This window comes from Argiope bruennichi, chromosome 10 (assembly GCF_947563725.1).
Source record: "Argiope bruennichi chromosome 10, qqArgBrue1.1, whole genome shotgun sequence".
NCBI lineage: Eukaryota > Metazoa > Arthropoda > Arachnida > Araneae > Araneidae > Argiope > Argiope bruennichi.
The window spans coordinates 71,648,365-71,669,526 of record NC_079160.1 but is presented as its reverse complement, the minus strand read 5'-3'; the positions used below and the strand labels follow the sequence as shown (position 1 = coordinate 71,669,526).

The 21,162-nt window shown below is 28.1% G+C and overlaps 1 protein-coding gene across 1 annotated transcript in view; it reads left to right on the top strand.

The window, feature by feature from the left end:
* The first annotated feature begins 667 nt into the window (after window positions 1-667).
* LOC129987588 (retinal homeobox protein Rx1-like) overlaps window positions 668-21,162 on the top strand; it is a 72,371-nt gene continuing 51,876 nt past the window's right edge. The window contains exon 1 of the mRNA XM_056095550.1: window positions 668-965. Coding sequence (XP_055951525.1) covers window positions 668-965 — 298 coding nt within the window. The remainder of the gene's footprint in view (window positions 966-21,162) is intronic.

The following is a 21,162-nucleotide window of genomic DNA, read 5'->3' as shown; positions in this document are numbered from 1 at the left end:
TTGAAATAACTTATTATTATATTTTTGACGCATTTTTGAAGAATTATTCAAACTGTTTATAGCGTAATCCTAATTTCGATATAAAGAGATATAGCAAATGAGATGAGACAAAGCAAATATTTACAATGTGAAATTGTCTACATTAATACCGAAAAACTTATCTTCTTATTAGCCATGTTTTAAGGAGCTGATGATGTTATGATTTTTTGGGTTAAATCGATTGTAAATATTGTTTAGATATTTCTGGACCAGCGGACATTCACTCTCTGTCTTCTTGAAAATATACGATTGCTTGTTTCAAAATAATGCTGCTAATAGAACTGATTTTTCTTCACTTGTAATGACCATCTCTACTGTTTTATTTTCCAAAAACTATCTGTAAGGGAACTCCGGTGATTTTTGCAATTGTAACCATTTTTCAGTGATCGCCACCTTGCTACATTATATCAGCTCTAACAGAGAGTGACATTTTAAAACTTTTTATTGCTATTAATGCAAACTTTTTACTTCTGGAATCGGACAATTATTTCGCATAAGTACTTGTAAATTTTTTCCATTTCTCCTTGAGAATAATCCTTGAAGAACCTTTTTACCATTAACAATACAGACTTTTGATATTGAGCAATTCTTTTGCCTGAGAGATACTGCAACTGTTGATGAGACGAGCATGCTATGTACCGACAGTGGCGATTCTTCTAGCTCTAACAAACTGAATGGTGACAACAAACCGAGAAGTAAAACCGTACCAGCACATTCCATTGATGCCATTCTGGGTCTCAAATATCAAACTCACGTGGCTTCCAGTGCCAGCAATGCCAGCAGCCATGCCGAAAAGCCGTCGTCAGAGGACCCGTACGAAGACGAATTCTGCGATGTAGAGACTGTTGACCAGAAGAAGGACAGGGGCCTATGCTTCTTCAGAAATGAAGAGGAAGGACGAATGAAAACAAGAGAAAAAGGTGACGGTTTGTTTGTTTGTTTGTTTTTCAATTTAATTTTTAGCATATCTTTAATTTTAAGATATCAATATCATCTTATACAATTTCTGAAACATTTGAATAATTCCCATTTTTATTAATATTATTGTTTATAGAAATAAGAAAAGTTCGACCAGATAATATCAATTATACCAGAAACTTAAATCTTATAGTGTTTTTTCTTAAGCTAACAAATCCACTAATTTTAGATTAAGCCTTTATAATTGATTATATTACTATGCTAAACCTGAAAAGTTAGTACGTTACCGTTTTGCTAATGTTTCTTTTCTATGAATAAACTTAGTAAATCCAAATAAAAAAGATTGAAAAATCAATAAAGTGATTACATATAAAATTGAGAAACTAGTGCTTGAAGCTAAGCTGTAGAAAAGCATTCTTATATTAATTGAGCCTCAGTTTAGTGCTAAGTAAATTCTTTATCATCAAGATAACAAATCGATCATATTTATAATCAAGGGAATGAATTAATCATGATTACGCTCAAGATAATGAACAACAGTAAATGAAAGAATCATTAGGAAAAATTTTCGTGTTGCCTGCCACTTGTAACATTTCCATAATTTATACCAGATTAGTAAAAGATAAAATATTAACTTTTAAAAATTTTCGAAAAATTACTTTATTAGGCATTAAAGAAAGAATATTTGTTTTGAATTTTATAAACTGGTTTTGTTCAGCTTTTTTAATTGAAATAATTTACATAAAATGCTATACTAAAACACAAATAACTATAAATTTCTATAAGAATTTTGTTATATAGCATGATATTAACATAAAGATTAATCATGAAACTAATATGCAGTATTTGTTGAAAATCTTAATTGAAGAAATAAGATGGTATTTATTCTTTACATTAAACTTATTTTCTTTTACTTTCATTATGATAAATTATATTAATAATTTATTATACAATAAAAAATACAAAATTTCCTTTTAAAAAGGCGCTTTTACTATATTACTTTTAAAGCATATTTCAAATGTTTTATTTTTTGAAATTATATTAAATAGATGATCATGATAATGACCCTCTTAACACTTTATGAACTGAACTACCGTATTGGAAAGCGTTCAGCACTTTTAATACAGTAGAAAAGGGGTTTCGGTGAATATTTTGTATCATTACCTGTAATGCAACTTTGAAGATCTTTATCAACGAATGATTAAGTCAATTACAAAGTGTATTTGATCTACAGATCAAATACAAAGCGTCGTACAAAGCCTAATGGAAAACCTACCAGAAAAGGTTGTAAAAGTTGTAAAGCTTGAATAAATAATTTTGTAATGTTTTCATAAAATTATACATAAAACCGGTGTTTTATTTCAAGCATGAACATGGTCATTTAACCAATTCTTTTTGTTCCTTTTGAACGGTTATTTTTCTTTTAAGCTTGAGATTTTCTAAAAAGTTGATATTTTTCCGTTTGGTATAGAACGCATATTATATACGAAAGTGAATACAAAACTAAAAGAATAGTCAAAATAAATTCGCAACAACTCCTTAGAAATACAAAATATCGAAATCTACTAAATGTTAAAACCATACAGGAAGCTAGGAAGTTAATGTTTACTTCCTATTATTAATTAAAAAAAATTCCAATAATTTTTTAAAATTTTATCATTAAAAAGTCAAAATAAAAAAAATGCTGTAACAAAAATAAAAATATTTATTTCATGCTAAATGTAAAGTATTATTATTATTATTTATTATTGCAAATTAAAAATATATAATTAAATAAAAATTGGGGATAAAAAACGATGAATGGTTTAAAGGGAAAAATAAATGCTCTAGCTGCATTATTAAATTAAATTCATCAACTGCTGAAAGATATTAAATAGGTATTAAAATACATTTGTATTTATTCAAAAATCCGAGAAAAGAAAAAAATACAAATAGTATTTACCAAACAATTTTTTTAAAAAATAATCGAAATTTATATTTATTATAAACTGCATCCAATGAGTTACTGCGATATTAAAACATAATTTTTTATGCTTCCTCTTAAATTTAATTCAAAAGATATATATAAAAAACCCTTTCAATCTTAATGTTAACAATGAAGTTTGAGATTACCATGGATAGATGAAACAATAAAATGAATTGAATACTATTATACTACTTGGAACTATTCTCATTAAAAATAAAAGAAACTTTCAAAAATTGCTGTTGTTAAAAAAATCTATAAAACGAGTAGGGATAGTTCAAAAGATCAATTTTTAAACGGATTAATAATTTTCATTTGATGTGAAAATTGCGTTTACCGGAAAAAAAGGATGGTAATTGCTCGTTATTTATACTATCACTGTAATCTTAGTGATAAAAGGAAAATATCTTAGCAGCACCTTTTACCTTTTTTCAATAGGCTATCTGTACAATATCTCATATCTGTGACATGCATTTTATATGTGATGATTTTCTATAAAATTTATTTATAAATATGCATAATTCTTTTTGCTAGGAAAAACAAGCTATTACTGTAATTTATCACTTGATATTAATTGTTAGACATGTTTCTAGTTCTTGTTAAATAAATGTTTAAATAAAAAATAATGAATGGAAAGATCATTGAAGAGATATTACTTTGTTAAAGATAATAATATGAAAATAACTTCATAAATTATAATTAAATTATGATCCAGCAAAATCTCATCAATAATTTTTATAGATTTCTTATCGTTCGAAAAATGCACTTCTAGGATTTTTTTTAATGGCAAGAATTTTCCTTTAACGACGATTATTACTAAAGCATTTGTTTTTATTATTTAATTTTTGCGAAATGCATGCAGAAGAATAAATGAATCCTAAAAATTAAAAAAGTAAAAAATAATTCTAATTAATTTTGAAAAAAATTATTTTTAATATTTAATATTTCATGATATTTAAAAATCATATATTTATTTGAACATAGACCAAAAGAATCGCTAATGACATTTACATTTTTAGATTTCCATACCAAAGCAATTGTCAATAACACTCTCATTTTAGAACAACATTACTTGGTGACCTGATAAATAAATATGTTAGGTACTAGTTCAATCACCAACTGATGACAAAGAGGGCTTCGAAGTAGATAGTATAAAGAAAGAAATACAAGAGATTTAAGAAAGCTTTCTAGAAATGTAGAAAGAGATGTGAGAGAGAAATATTTAAAAAATGTAGAAATTTTCTTCAAATATATTTTGAAAGTAAATTTACAAAAAATATTTGATATATGTTGCATGAGATGTATTGAAGAGCACGGATACATTATATCAGTGAGAAACATTGCGGTCATTTATGGATGAAAATGACTGCTATTAATATCGCAGTGTTAAAACATATTTTGGTTATTTATCTGTGCTTTATATAACTTCTTTTTTACTTAGTTCTTCAGAAAATCTGTCTCATAATCCATACCTATTATTAGTTGAACTAATCACAATAATAGCAGTTGGCGTTATTCGAAAGTATAAGATCAGTATTGTGTGTGTGTGTGTGTGTGTGTGTGTGTGTGTGCGCGTGCGAACGCTTATGCATTCCGGTTCACTAAATAAACTTTAAAGATAAAATTATTAAATTCATCTAATTCACGAATATTTCTTCGATTATGAAAGAATATAATAAGTTTAAAAATCAAATTAAATTTTTACATGTAAAATTATAATATAACATGTGAAATTTTCCTAGATCATTATTCTAATTTGAGAGATTTCTTTTTAGAAAATTCCTGATATTAACATATGTAATTGCTTAAAAGGATGTAAGTTTTATTTTTAAATCTAAGCGTAATGTCTCATTTACTGTAAATTATTACGTCATACATGAAAATATAAATAGCAATGCAAAAATTAGATATGGTTTCTTTCTTGCTTGTTGATAGTATCTTAGTTTTAAAAACTGCACATATATTTATCTATTTCTGTTTTTTGTCTTTTATTAAATTTTTTTTCTTGTTTTTTATATATTAATACCTTTTAATAGTGAGCTTGTCATGCCATATAAAAAATGACATGTTAAAACAAATTACTTTGACAATTTTTATAAGATATTAAGAGATATAATCAGAAAATTATCCTGGACGGTAGACAGTTCCAAACAATGGAAATTTATCTCGATTCATTCTTCTCATTTCTTGTCAAGTTTGGAACCACTCGGCTAACTTGGGGTGGAAGGTCACTTTCTTTTTTAGTATAGGATTTTTTTTTTTTTTTTTTTTGAAATTTTCATAAATTAAACCTGCTAATCGCACTTGAATTGTAGTTGAGCAGGAATATTCTCTAACATTCATTACGTCAGAATATACATTATCACGGGTTTTTTTTTTTTTCCATGAAGAGCTTCAGATTTTATTCTAAATGTTTGTAGCGGACGACAAAAATTTTTCAAGGCTAAAATACATCACAAATTCGTCATATATATGACAGTAACCTGCTTTCCAAACTTGTTTTAAAAAATTGGGGGGGGGAGGTTCAATCAATTCATCATTTAGGTTTCATATATGTCATTATTATTTCTATTTGTTTATTTTTTCATAATTTATTTTTAACGTTTTCGAATTTTAATGTATCAATTATCCTTTTTATACTGCTAATTATTTTTTTAGTCTTGTCTGCACAATCCTTTGGCGTTTCCAAGATCATTTATATTTGATCTTTGCTTTGCATTGACATTTTTTTCTCATTAGCATTTGTAATTTTGTATGCCGATTAATCTTATAAACATCTATACTTCAATTCAGCTTCAAAGTAGCCATGCTTGTTCGTTCCATGTTTAAAATTTCCAATTATCCGAATAGGATAAGGAATGAAGTTTTTTCTCCCTGTTTGGACAATGAAACTACTTTTATAGTAGTTTCATGATCAAAAAATTAATATTAACACAGAATTTTAATTTGTTTTTGAGTCATCAGAGTTAGGAAAAATATTATACTATAACTAAATAATAGATTTCATATTCACAGGTTGTTCTACAGATGAAAGGTTATATGGAACACTTTATTATTTTTGTCACATTTTGTTAAAAACATAATATAAGCACTGCAAGGACATTCATATATTTGTACATCTGTTTACATATAAATTAATATAATATAAAATATTGTTATTTGGACTTTCAAAATTATTTAAACTTTCAATTGATAAAAGTTTTAAATAACGAATAATGCTTTCCCATTAGTTGTGCATCTTTTGTAAATATTTTTTTTTGCAAGAAATCTCTTTTAATTTATTGAACGATTTAAATTTTTTTATCTGTGTAGTTTTTTGATCAAAAATATTTTCTTATATTTGGATTTATTTGCTTCTTTCGAAAAGAGTGAAACGCCCCTTAAGAAATGGAAATTCGGAAATCATTTTATCGAAGAACCTATTGTAAATTTTGAAATAAAATCTTTGTTCATGTAAGTTATCATTTCTTTTTCATCATCAATCTGGAATTTTATAAACAGTAAAAAATAAACTACTGAAATATAAAATCTTGTATTATTAAAATGTAAACTGGTGAGGCCTGAAAGATTTACTTCTTCCCTTACAATAATCTATTTTACTTTTCATGTAAAAGAGTTGTAATAATACTCTACTTTGCAGTGAACGTAGGCCTGAATACTAAAGGAACAGCAAGCTTTGGAACCCTTTCATGAAGCACTATTCCGATTTCATCCCTTTCTATCGTATGCGTCTATAGCTTTTTTTTTAATGCTGCGCTTTTGCAATGTAATTATTTTCTGTTGCATTATTCCATTTAGACATTATTCTACCACCTTATTATGTAGAATGATTCATTCTTTAATAATATAGACATTCTTTTAAATAAAAAAAATTTATAAATTTTTTGGTGAAAAAAAGGATTGTTTCAATTCGAGTAAGTTTATATGCACGCTCGCGCGCGCGTGTATGTGTGTGTGTGTGTGTGAGAGAGAGAGAGAGAGAGAGAGAGGAGAAAATATTTTTAAGGAGAAACAAGCTCTGAGTTCTTTAAGAATACTCTTTATTTTTTATAATATTACGGAAAAACTTGGATTCTTATCCTTTATTAGGATTCCTTTATGAAAACCAAGACCAAGGAAAGACACATTCTGAAAAGGAAGACGAAAAGCTGAAAAAAGATGGTAGTGTAAGAAAGTATTTTGAACTTAAATGGCTTTAGAAAGGAATTCGCTAAAATGGCGTTTTTGTTGGAGCACGTTTTAAAGCTATTGTTGGAAAATAAGAGTTCATGTAACTGAGAGATTAAAGTGAAGATTATGTTTTATGATTAGAAAATAGTTGTTTTTAGAATTATGACAAACATGTGCATATAATAATTCACTAGCAGTACCCGCCCAGCTCTGCCCGTGGCATAACATCTAAGAGGAAAAATTAGCTTTAGACTTAAGTTTAGACTTCACACGATATGGCATATTAATGTCATGCAGGATCAAAAAGATATTTAAAAATCATCAAATCAATTTTTATAGCACATATTACAAAATATTTAGGGCTAAGCTTTGATATACAGTCATTTGGCGCCTTGCGAGGTAAGCAATTTTTCGGTGGCACTTTGAAGTTACATGGTCGCCATTTTTTTTATGTTACTGTATGCTACTGTATTTCGATCTTTCCTGTTCATTTCCCTTGATTTTTTTCCTGCTGCACATACTTCTTCTGCTTACTTTCATTATTTTCGATTAAATTTTTTTTGCATGCATTTTATTTTACTGCATTTATTGACTTTTTTTTCCTATATTTCCGTTAATTTGCTCCAGCGTTTCTCGGAACCTTTAGACTGTAAACGCTATTGCTGCCATTCGCGCCACATTCAGCCATTTCGCTAAAATTTGGCGATAAACTTTTCGGCTGAAACTGACTGTATATCAAAGCTGTTCCTAAAACTGAACAATATGGACAGACTATAGAAATTGTTCCTATTGAAACCTAGGCATCATTTCTGTAATCCACACATGGATCGAAATTCAGAGCGTTGTACTCCTTTTTGGACCAAATATCAGGGACGTTTGTTCTTTCACTTATTCTCCTGTGTCTCAAATTTAAATGTCTTTCTCAGTCAGCAGACAGGCGAAATTCAATTCAATTGTAGTGCGATTTAAAGAGAGACGGTTATTTCGCTCAGCAGAAGAACTCTCCTTTGAAGAATGTGTCGACATTCTTTCTCTGATATTCGCTAACCGAACGTTTCTTTCCTCTACATTTTCGTTATCGCACAACAAACGAAGCGTTTTGACATTTAATGTGCTCCGCCCAAGGTTGAATTTCCTTCTTTTGGGGATAATGAGATTTGAATCGCTGTTTAAAATCAGACGTAAACAAAGAAATGTTTCGAATATGAATACCATAGCTATTTGCACATGCGAAGTTTGAGATTTCCTCTCACGCGCGGATAAGTTCAAAGCATAGATACTGCTGCTTTACGCATGCGCGAATCGTAGTACGAAAATAATTAAAATCGCAATTATAAAACTCCTTTTTTATTTTAATATGACTTCAATATACTAAAACCTTTCTCAATAAATACCCTACAAAATGGTACAAATATCTCTAAAATTAGTTAAGTATTTCTCGGTTTTTAGGGTTTCAACAAACAGACGCTTTCAGGTGACTTCATTTTATACTATGTATAGATAATCAAATTCAAATGCTTATACGTATAATATGATAATCAAATCTTAATCCATAGTCATGCATACATATGCATGAGCATCGCTGAATGAGTATCTCTTATAACGAGTAATTCGCATATTGAACAAAATAAAATATAAGAAATTAAGGCTCTAATAAGCGTTGTTTCGCAAAACGAATGATGCAAAGACATCGTGAAGTCACATTGAGAATCTTATCTAAATCTCGGCTATCAATCTGTGTTGAACGCTTGTTTGTTAATGCTTTTTTTCTTTTTCAAATTAAGAGCGGAAGTATGAAATATATATTTCATTGAAACTTCAAAAAAATAATTTCAACACAATTTGGCAAACGTTATGATTTCACATTACGATATGAAGGAGAAGCATTTTAATAACATGTGAACAAAAATGCAAGTATATCTAGAAACTGCATTCTATGTCACAGCAAGACGTTACGGAGGAGATTTTGTCTAAAGAAGAGGAAATTATAAACTTAGCAGAGAAGCCACTTTCCAGTAAAATAAGAAAAGTACCGAATACATGTGAAACTGTAAAACATCATATACTAAGAAGTATTATTCTAATAAGAAAGTAGCCATGAGCACAACAAATTTATTTAATGATAATGTAATGTCTCATTTTCAAAAATTTCGAAATGGGTAAAAACAAATGACATACAACTCTCTTGTAAAAAAATATGTATTAAAAATAATGAATTACATTATTATATATTTATTTGAATATATTTTAAAGACATATTTTGCTACTTACTTTAAAAAAGCAAAAGACTGTCAGTCTTTTATTAAAATATTCAATTAAAGTTATCTAAAAGTAAATACTTGTTCTCAAACAGTATCTACGTAATACTTTCTCTGAGAAATGGCTTCGTTAAGTCGTTTCAACATGCGTCCCGAACGTTTAACAAATTTGCTCATAGGATACGAATTTATTCTAAAATAGCAACTTGAAATTTGGCAACTATTCTCTGTGATTTCCTTTAAAGATACTCTTATTAAGTGCTTGATAAATTATTTTTTTAATCTCTAAATAGTTTAGTTAATGCATATAGACAATTTACATTCCTTTACATTTTACAAATTTTAATCATTTGCTTTACTTTTTTTATTATCATGGTTAATGCGGCTCATTGGTACGACCAAAAACGCACGAAGAAAAAAATTTGCCAAATTATAAAAATATGCTCAAGTGTCTAAATATAAATATATTAATATCAAATCATGTACAAATCACATGCTATATAGTTTTATTAAAATCGCTAAATTGGCGAAAATTTTCTTGGTGCCTTTTGGTCGCCGTTACAACCGAAATTTTTCTTGGCACTTTTTGGTCCTCGTTACAACCGACAAGTGACGACTCTTGAACTTGAAAGTAGTAGGAGAGTGGGACTTGAGCTTGAAAGACGTAGGTTATTGGGATTTATAGCTACAATGGCTGTTATCCCCTATTTCCAGATGGAGATAGTAAAAAGTTTATGTCACTAAACACAAGAGCGCATACACACACAAGAACAAATTGAAGTTTCAGTCATTTGACAGTTACAAAGCAGTTACGCTGATGCGATTTAGTCCACAATCGAGATTCTAAAGTTCCAGTGAAAAGAAGAGGTACAATAAGACGGACAGTTTCCACAACGCGGAATGGTGATAAAGGAAAGAAACTGAAAAAGGCCTCAACAGAATGTGGAAAATAAAATTAATAGATATTGAAATGCTTCTGTGCTTGAAGAGAAACTTGCAGATTGGTTTGGTTTGCAGTTATTTTACCCAAAACATTTTTAAAGAAGATATCTTATTTATCTAACTGTAGAATAGTCCACAACTTGTCTCTATAATATGTATACTTTTTGCTCGAAAGAATTATGTGTTCATTATTAATGCTATTACATTCATGTCAAAGGGGATCATTTTGGAGATTAAAACGATTCAACAGTTCTGGTATTATAATTGTTTTGCAGATTAGTCAGGCCAAACAACATCTTCCCTCCGATTTTTTGGACTAAGAATATAGTGCTTCAATGCTACGGATTTCTCCCAAGGCGATGAAATATTTACTGTTTCTATAATTATTGATTGTGATCTGATGCGTCTCGTTCTTCGGGCTTGAAATTATATCTTCAAGAGAGATTCATTCAATGCGAGGTGTATTTTCTTTTTCCGACTCATTCATAATATTTACTTGTAGATGCTAAAACTTCTTTTAGGAATATTCACGTTAAGTAAGTTGGTGAGTTTGATATAGTTAGTCAGATATTTGATTTAAACTTTTTTCGCTTCATTTAAACAACATTTTGTCAAGTATTCTCCACGTTTTAAAGCAAGGATTTTACTGGGTTTAATTTTATACCTTATGCAATCCGTGCTTTTGAAATTTCCAATCATGGTAATGTTTACGGAATCTAAATATATTTTTAAGTTGAATATATGATGAAAATAAATACATTTATTATGTATTTTCGGAAACCACAAAATTTTGGTAAGAGAAAATTAAAAGATCTAAAGAAATAATGAGTAAACAAAAGCTCTGAAACCTCATTGAGCAAGCTGCTATTAAAATGCAATCCAATATTGCTTGATTTTACAAACAAAATGCAAATAGTTTATCATTCAAGAAAATCTCATAAAATTGAGATGATTTGTAATTTTTGAGGATTTAAAAAAAAAAACAGAAATATAAATAAATAAAATCACGATAAAAAATTTAAGCTTTAACCCTTTCTATCACTTTACGACGCCGTACTAATCTGCTTTTATGTTAATTTATGGTTTTAATACGAGTTCGAGATAGTTTAATATAGTCGAGATGGCAACAAGTTCCTGAAATAATGAATAATGGATGATTAATTTTAATTAGTCTGTATGTGATTAATTGCTCTGTAATACATTAATAATTCATAAATAAATTCACTAAGGATTTAATTAATATTTATCTCATTAAGTAATCTTAAATAAATGAATAATTTTGAACTTAACGTATTTCTAAAATTATACTTATTCAACTTTTAATTTTTTTCTTACTTATAATTTTATTTCAGAAGTGTTAATATAAAGTAATCCTGTTTAAAGCCAGACTTGTTTTATGATTGATTAAGTAGATGTGGGGGAATTTCGATTACTTATAATCTTTGTGCATTTAATAACTTTCTTGTAAAAATAAGAGCACAAATCTTGGTTTATAACGTTGTTTTAAAATGCATTATGACATTACAAATATAGTCGCCAGATTTCAATTTATAATCATGGATTTTCTTTTCTGTCTAGAAGTACTGTTAAGGTGGTAAGGATTGTCATTAGAGGGAAATCCGATTGCATGATATCATGAGGAAGTTACAAAGAATCAAATCAGAAGAAATAACAAAACTGATGATATAAGCCGGCCGGCATTTGAGCTTCGTTATTTTTAGCCCAGAAATTGAAGCAATTTGTAAGCTGTGCAAACTTTCATGAACAAATGCATATATGCTTCTTATAAATGGAAGTCTATGTGCGTGTCTGTGGCATCCAGACAACTCTGACGCAATTACAGCTTTGAAATTACGTGCAGTCATAATAAAGATTCAATGTACCTAGAATTCCAAATTTTACAATTTTATGCACACAAAATATATGAATTAAAATTTTTGTCATTTTGAATGATTTCTTTCCTTGTATTTTTGCTTAATATTGCTTTTGATTGACGATTGATTTGATTGGTGATTTTTTTTAAAGATTTTTCGCGTGTATTTGCTATTATTTTTGTATATTGTAGAAACAAATCAGTGCAAAATCGAAATAAACAAATGAAATATGCTCAAAACGTCTGAAATATTTTAATTTATTTTGAGAATTGTTTTTAAAAAATATAATCGGCTTCCTGACCACTTTTAGAAGTTAGAATTAAAACACCAGCAATCAACATTCAAAAGCTGTTATATTTCTAAAAAATTTAAAATAATTGTTTGAACAATTCTCTTTTAATTAAAAAATAATGCTCTCAGTAAACAGGAAGGCAAAGGTAGATTCTTTTAAATTTAAGTTGCTATCAGGTAGCATAAATTGTTGATGTTAGAAACAGTCAAAATAAGGGCTCGAAAATCCCCTTTCAATCCCTAACTTCTAAGATATTGCAGTTATCGAAAACTTTTAAAAACAAAAGCTGTTCATCTTAATGTGGCGCCAATTTGGTAAATAGGGGTTTTTTTTCTATCTTCAGCATTACAAAAGTTTTAGAGAAATCAAAGTTTCAAATCCCCACTATTTCCACCCCCTCTGAGCTAGATGGGCTATTTACGAACTCGACCGAGATTTTTACATTTCTAACAATATATTCCAAACCAGTTAAAATCCAAACAAAATTGCTTTAGTTATCTTGTTAACAAGATAACATGGGCAAAAAGTTACTTTGGGTTCTAGGGACCATAGTCGGTAAAGAGCTTAAAAAATTTTCCTGAATTTTTGTCATGAGAACCACTGCAATAGGTAATCTTTAGGAAGTCTTCGTATAGGAATCTACCTAACAGAAACCATCAAAATAACTTTTTACTGATTTTAATTAATTGATTTTGTGAATGAATTTAAAGATATTCTTCTATTTTCCGCAGGAAGTAATTATGCTTCTTTGCTGATTTGTCAAGTAGTTAAATAAAGAACTCAAGAAAGATGAAAATTATTTTTTTTTACATAATTTAAATTCTAGTATTATTGCTTGAAGCAAACCTAATGTCCATTTTAAGATGTCTTCCATTTAATAAATTGTTTATTCTCTAATTATTAATTGCTCTATTCTCTATTATCTGTGGTTCAACATATGGCATAAGTCGTTATCAAGATAGAGAAAATAAGTAATATTTCTTGTTTAGATTTTGCTCATTTATCACATCACGGGCAGCCAAGTGTGGTAGTTATATAATTAACTTCAAAAACCAAAAAATAAAAAAAAAGTCTTATGATATGTTCAGCACTGGTAAACTAACATATTAAACTGAACAGATTAAGATTTGTACAATAATCCGTACACTCACAAAACCGAGGTATTTTACATCCAAGTAAAAATAATCAAAGCATTGCAAATGATTGTTGTATTAAAATAGAAACAGAGCCGTGAGTTAGAACTTAGCAAAAGATTCTCTTAGGTGGTAATGAGGAACAAAATGACTAGTAAAAAATCGATTAAAAGATTGGAAAGGACCCTGAATAAAAAAATTATGTAGCCAACGGCAATAATGCTAATAAAGTTGGAGCAAAAAATAAGATAGAATATAACAAAACTTACTTTCTTCCCAAATCAAGGTACAAACTAGTTCCCAAATTCGACTTTTTTTTTTCTAAAAACTCGTTATTTTTCAGGAATTAATGATATATCCCTCCAGGCAATCTTAACAAATTTGAGTTCACTGGATTAAATAATTTGACGCACAGAAGAACTGTAACTAGGAATTTCAGCACCTATAATTCATAAATATATACACCGCCCTTCATGAATATTTTTTGGATTGATATACATATTTATTTAGTAATATCAACCTTTGAAGACCAGCTAGCTAAACCGAAAATATTAGCTGAGTTTAATTTCAATCAAACCTATTGTGCATAATATGATGTGCATACAAAAGTTAAGGCCATGTTATATTAATGTCTTGTATCTATTCTGTTTATTCTGTATAGGAGCCGTCTAAGTGGAATTTAGTTCCATAACATCGTCGTGTCATTTATTTTCTAATTAAAAATTGTCATTTGCGATAATGTAATTTCATTGTCTTATATAAACTGCACAAGAAATAAATAAAAATCTATCTTCCTTAGATGTTAACCATTGAGGAAATTCACACGCTTAAATATTTTATGAAACAATGGAAACGGATTGAATATTATTGTAATAATGAAATCTATTGTTGAAAGTTTTCCAAAAGTTATTTTTAAATATTATCAAAATCTAGAAAAAATACTGCACAGCAAAAGAATTCACATCATTAAAAAGACAATTTTTTAAAGTTTTGAACTGGTGGAGAGTTAATTTAATTTTCTGAAATTAGCTTAGAAGAATGCCAGAATTTTTTATTTTAAGAATTTATTAATTTTAGTTTTTATTTTTTCGCTTATTTATGTTTTTATATAAAGCCAAAGATAAGTTTGAAGTATCAATTTTAATTTCGGTTTATTCGTTTTTTTAGATTCTACAACAAGATTAAACTTTTCAGCTCTTTTTTTTTCCTTTTTTTAGATATTTATGAATAAAATATTGAGTTCTAGAGGTATCTTTAACTCTTTAAAAATGTTCACAAATAACAAGACCTCGGGTAATTTAAGTTTCAAATAGTAGAATATGTTTAGAAAAAATACTTTTTTATATAAGTTTTGTGGCAATTTTTTTCAAATATTCTCTTTTTAACTTGAGTGGAGTTTATAAAAGTTGTACGATTCAAACTCTATTTAAGGAATGTTAAATTTCCGAGGTGTTAATTACAGAAATTTTTAAACTGGATATAATCCACTTAAAAAGGCGATATTAATGTTTTTTCATATCCATGCAAGTGTCCCATGCCGTGTTGTACATTCAGGCTGAGGAGAAAAAGTAAAACAAACACTTTTAAAAAAATACGTATTCAAAATTTTATTAATAAATGTATGCAATAATAGTTTTATTATTATTGATAGTTTTGACATTTTTGTCGACTTTTATTCTTCACAATCAAACTTACTTAAGACATTATTTTTTAAAAAATGTCTATGTATAATAAACCGGAGGTATTTAAAACCAAATGTGACATTTTATGCTAAATTCATTAATATCCTGAAATATAAGATGTGATTTGTCCAACAGTTTTACAATGCGTCTTCTTGCAAAATCAGCGGGTCTCCCTAATAAACTCCCTCTCTAATAAACTTGTCATGCCGGAGAGCGCCTTACATGACACATTAAATATTGGCACAAACTTAGCTTTTTTACTGACTCTATCGTGTTCTCCTTGGTGAATGTTTTTGGCGATTAATCCCTGACATGCCGTTAATAGTATCCGAAAATCGAATTTATGTTTTAGACACGTATTTCTCAACCAATTGGAACAAAGATTTAAGACAAAACTGCAGTTTGTATTCATAAAATCCTATATATTTGATACCTTTAAGTTCATTGTGTTTTTGAATTATTACACTTACGTGTTTCTGAAAGTACAGATAGACAAAAGGTCAATCCATTAGTAAATTTAGGTCAAAATTTGATAGATATCTACACTATAGATGCTAAATATGTTTACCGAATTTTATCTATCTAGCTCTCTTTCTTATGTAGTTATCATATTAATTTATATTCGAACAACCGGATAGATAAACATCCTTTGAATGGATTTTGTTCAAAATTTGATAGAATTTTGCAAATGTGATGTAAAGACCGTATACTAAATTTCAACCGTCTAACTCAAGGCATCTTTGAGTTAACTTTGTCACAGGCAGGCAGACATTTTCCAAAAATGTGCTTTTTGAACTCAGAAATCTCTAAAACGTGGAGATTCATCAAACTCTCGAGTTTGAATTTGTTGACAATTCCTATACTTTTTCTGTACTATGTATACTGGAAAGTAAAATGGCGTGCGATAGTTTCATGTTAATTGCACAGTAGAACTAACCTTATCTTAAAGCATATTTCAAAGTTACGATTCAAACTTTTACAATAAATACAATTAATTGTACTAATTTATAGTAATGATGTCAAAACTCCTTCTTGCCATAATGTTATTTTTTTAAAATTTTAAACAGTAACAACAAAATGTGTAATAGCATTACTAGCTTCTTGAACTGCACCCCGAATGTTAAACAAAAACCTCTAATATGTCAATTAGTTTCTCCCATACTGAATAAAAGATTTTGTCCCAAAATAAAAATTTTCAGAAGATAACAAACCCCACTTTAATGTTTTTTACAAAAGATATAGGATGTAAATGTTCGAAACTAAGCTTTATTAAAATTTATCAATTATTTTCAAAAATTAAATTAATTTGTATTTTAAACCTATGAAAAAGATATAAGATGCAAATGTTCAAAACTAAATTTTTCTTAAATTTATCAATTGTTTTCAAACATTAAATTAATTTATATATTTAACCTTTGTAAAAAATACAGGATGTAAATGTTCAAAACTACATTTTATTTAAATTCATCAGTTATTTTAAAAAATTAAATTATTTTATATATTTAACCTATGAAAACGATATTGTTGTAAATGTTCAAAACAGAATTTTATTTAAATTTATCAATTATTTTCAAAAATTAAATTAATTTGTATTTTTAAACTATGAAAAGAATATAGAATGCAAATGTTTAAAACTAAATTTTATTTAAATTTATCAATTATTTTCAAAAAATTAAATTAATTTAAATATTATAGCAATGAAAACAAGCTCATGATAAACCAAACACAGCTTAAACGATACAATATACTATTATAATCTTAAAATGTCTTTGACTATTACTAAAATAATAACACAGGCAAAATGAATCATTCCTACAAAACGCCACTCCCGTCATCCGCAAGGCAGCTGGCTTGATTTTCCGTCAAGGTGCAATTCACCGAGAGAAACAGTCACCGAAGCACACGAAAGACAAATAATGAATGGAGTTGAGTCACTCGACACATCTAACTAAGCATAGCATGCATAGAGCTGCCTAACATCCTAAGAATGTGTCGTACCTTTCCTTCTCTTGAAAGATGTACAAGTGATTAAAAGATCGAATTGTCAAAGCGCATACGGCATATATCCATTGAGTTTGAATTAGTTTAACATGATAATGATTATAGGTTGGAAAATTAGCTGTAAATTACGACATTTGTGGAAGAAAAATCATTCAAAATAGTTTCAAGAGCAAACCGCTGAAGCTAGAGCTACTAAATTTGACACACGGTTATTTCTTGGGTAGCAGGTGCTAATTATTTTTCCGAAATTATTATTTCATTTTTTTAATCGAATTGATCAAATTAAAGACTTTTCAAAATGATTTCAAAATATATTACAACATCAATTATACAGAATTTTAGAATTCCAAGAATAAGTTTTTCAACTATATTAATTTTTTTCTGAATAGTTTTATCAGTAATTTTAATTAAATTTAAAAATATTTTTAAGTATATTTGACAATAATACTTTTGATTGCTTTACTCACAGTATTTAAACTGCAGTTCGTTGCGAAAATATTAAATACATTTTGCTTATGTACATTATAGCTACTATATAATTAAAAAAACAAATTAAAAAATATGATAAAAACGAAGGAATTAAGTCTAAAACAGTATCTTGATACGATGCTTCATTTTAGAGACTCAAATCTCCATTGAATTTTTTTTCTACTGGGCATTTTAAAAATGATGTTTTCTTCGTAAATTTACTATTTCTTTAATAATTCTGTAAAATCCAATCAATATTCTTAAAAGGTAAGATTGGCATAGCAAAAGGTCACGATTCAGAGAAGAAAACTTATATGCTATAACTCTCAGCTGTGATTTTAAATTAAAATGTTTTAAAAGTTGCTTGGGCTTGTTGTTATTACGGATTTTTTTTTTCTTTGGCGAAAGTGGAGTTTTTTGCTTTTTTTAAAAAGAGAAATACAAATGGTATTGGGTTGCACAGAAATTGCAATTTACTGTCATTTATTGGATCTAAATTGGATTTCTACGAAGTGGTGGATTTCCAATTAGGCAGACTAGGCTTGGAACATCTAGACTGCGAAGGAGCCGCAAGCAGACCGATTAAAAACTTTTATTTTCCTAGCTGTTCAAATAAATAAGAGTGTAAGAAAATAAAAATTCTATGAATGATAACATATTATGATAAATATTTTATCATAATTGATCTGCTTTTTTATATATTTCATTTTGTTTATTACAATATTATATTTAACTGAGTAATTTCTTCAATAATACTATGTACAAAGATGCTACAGATGTTGAGGAATCTGGCATCATAATAGATAAATAAAAATAAATACATATTCATTAAGTTAATAAAAGAATATTAGCTTAAAATAAATTATTAACATATTAAAAGTATTCTGAAGTATGGAGCTAAATTGACCATCTTGTTAAAGAGAGACCTCTTAATGTACAATGCATAGGGCTGCCGAATACTTAAATCCGCCCCTGCTTCTAGTCTAGAGGAAATCTAGATGCACCAAGGTCACTTTGACCATCAGAAAAAGCCATTCTTCCACTTTATAAAGATACTATGATTCATAAACTAGTCTAGATGTGCTAGACGAAGTGAGGTAAAATAAACATCTTTAATTCTATAAGGTAATTATTGGAAATTTTTATTCTATGTTAAAAAGCTAAAATATTCTGCGATTTTTTTTTATTTTCTATCAATTTTTATGTTTATATCTGTTAATAATAAAGGAGAAAGTGTGCCTGTATATGTTAGTGCTCTGCAGGGTAAACCGCAGGATCTAGAGTTACAGAATGGATAAGGAATGTACCATAGAGAGCTATTTTTTTCAAATATTAAGTAATGTTTTTTTTAGTAATTAAAAAGGAAACGAGATAATATTCTTTAGCTATAATTTATAAAAATCAAATAATGTAAAAATAATTTTTTTTACCATTTTAAAATTCAATAATTGTCTCTTCGGTAATATCAATTTACGTGTCATGAAATTTTTTTCCTCAATTTTTACTATTCACTAAACATATTTTTCGCTAAATTTTTAAAAATAATTTACATTATTGCAATAAAATTTAAACCGTTTTCCCTTTTTAATCAAATATTTAATAATGTGATTTTTTCTCATTGTTGAGAGCTAGAGACTCTTTTTATTATTCTTAGCAATTTGCATAAGAAATTATAAAAGTGAAATAACGTTACCGGAAAAAAAAACATGCAGTTTGTAACAGCACAGAGATTCCAAGGACCCCGAATCCATTAGCTGTGCTCATGTGCACAATAAACAGAATGAGTGTAAGGCTATTGAATTAACTTGTCTTTAATATCTGTCAGGATTCGATGTTTAAAAATACTTTTTTTGACTGATTTAAATTTGTGCATGCAAGATTTAATTGAAATTCAACACAACTATATTTCCAGTTTATCAATTGTTCGCCGAAGGCATCTAGAAAGAGTAAATAAATTGAAAATCATGATAAGGCGAATGGATAAAAAAAAATTGAATTGAACGTGCATTTGACATGTGATGTATAAACAAAAGTTGACTTCATAATTTCATTCGAATAGATAATTACAAAAGAAATTAATTAGAATGAATGTTAAAGAGGTAGCTCACAACGCAGACTCTACAGGATGTCCATTTTAAAAGTAAGCCAATATTCAATTTCTAAACCGTCTAATATATACTTCAGTTTGGAAAATATTTTACCTGAAGTAAAGAATTATATTTCAGCTTGTACAGCTGAATATATGTACAGCTGAAAAAGTTATAAAGTCAAAATTTTTATTCAATCAGCCAGATATATTAGCCATGCATAGTAAAATATTCTTGACACACCTTGATTATCACACCTTTAACAAATAAAAGAAAGAAATCTCATTGTCCTGTGATTAAAAATGATTAAATTGTGAAGCTTTGAATATCACTATCTTAAACAGTTTCAATTACTGCCTCGTAGAAAATCAGCCAATCAAACAGGCAATAGTTGCAAGATGTGGTCGCTTACTGACTTAAAATTGTAAAATACAAAGCTTCATTACTGTTTTATTGAATATGACTAGGACACTATATAAAAATTCAGACTTAATAATTTTTTCATCATTACATTTGTGAACTCAAACGACATTGCATAATTTGGATAATTATTTATTTCCTTTAAGGTATTCGACTAGGTTCGGAGACGAAGTTTTAACAAAAGAGTGCATTTTTTATTGCACAAAATAGCTAAAACAGACTTGAGAGGTCACTATTACAAGAAAAGAAATACACTCATTGTCTTTGGTTTTTGAAAAAACGATTTATTGAATAAAAATTTGGCAAAATTTTCAACGTTAGGAAAAACAGAGTAAGTTTTAAAAAAATAATAGAAATATTTGATTCTTATTTCATCTATATATAGCTCAAACTACATAAAATGTAACAGATCACAAGATTAAAATTATTTTAATAAATAAAAAATTTATGAGCATTTGAAGTTGCCATGAATGATTTTTTATCAAAATTTGTCTATGTTTGGAACTTAAAGTGACAGGAAACAGAAAACATGTCTAAATTAAGACAATAGACAGGATTAAATAGACAGGAAACATGTCTAAATTAAGCTATCATAAAATCCAGTCTATCACGCCCTCAAAGGTTTTGGATATATATGTATATCAAATTTCATGAAATTTTATTGAATTGATTTTGTGATATCATGTTTCCTGTGAATCAATGACATTGAACTATTCATTCTTCGGAAAGTGAGTTTATATATTGTACTTGTAAATTAGTTCATTCAAATGCGCTGGAAACAAATTTAGTTTTCACGTTTTTTTTAACAGAAATACCAAAAATAAGCAAACAACGGCTGAGTAGATAGAGAGTTATTACAAACATATCAAATATTATTTTGGAGAATTTTATAGTAAAAATAAAATAAACCACTCA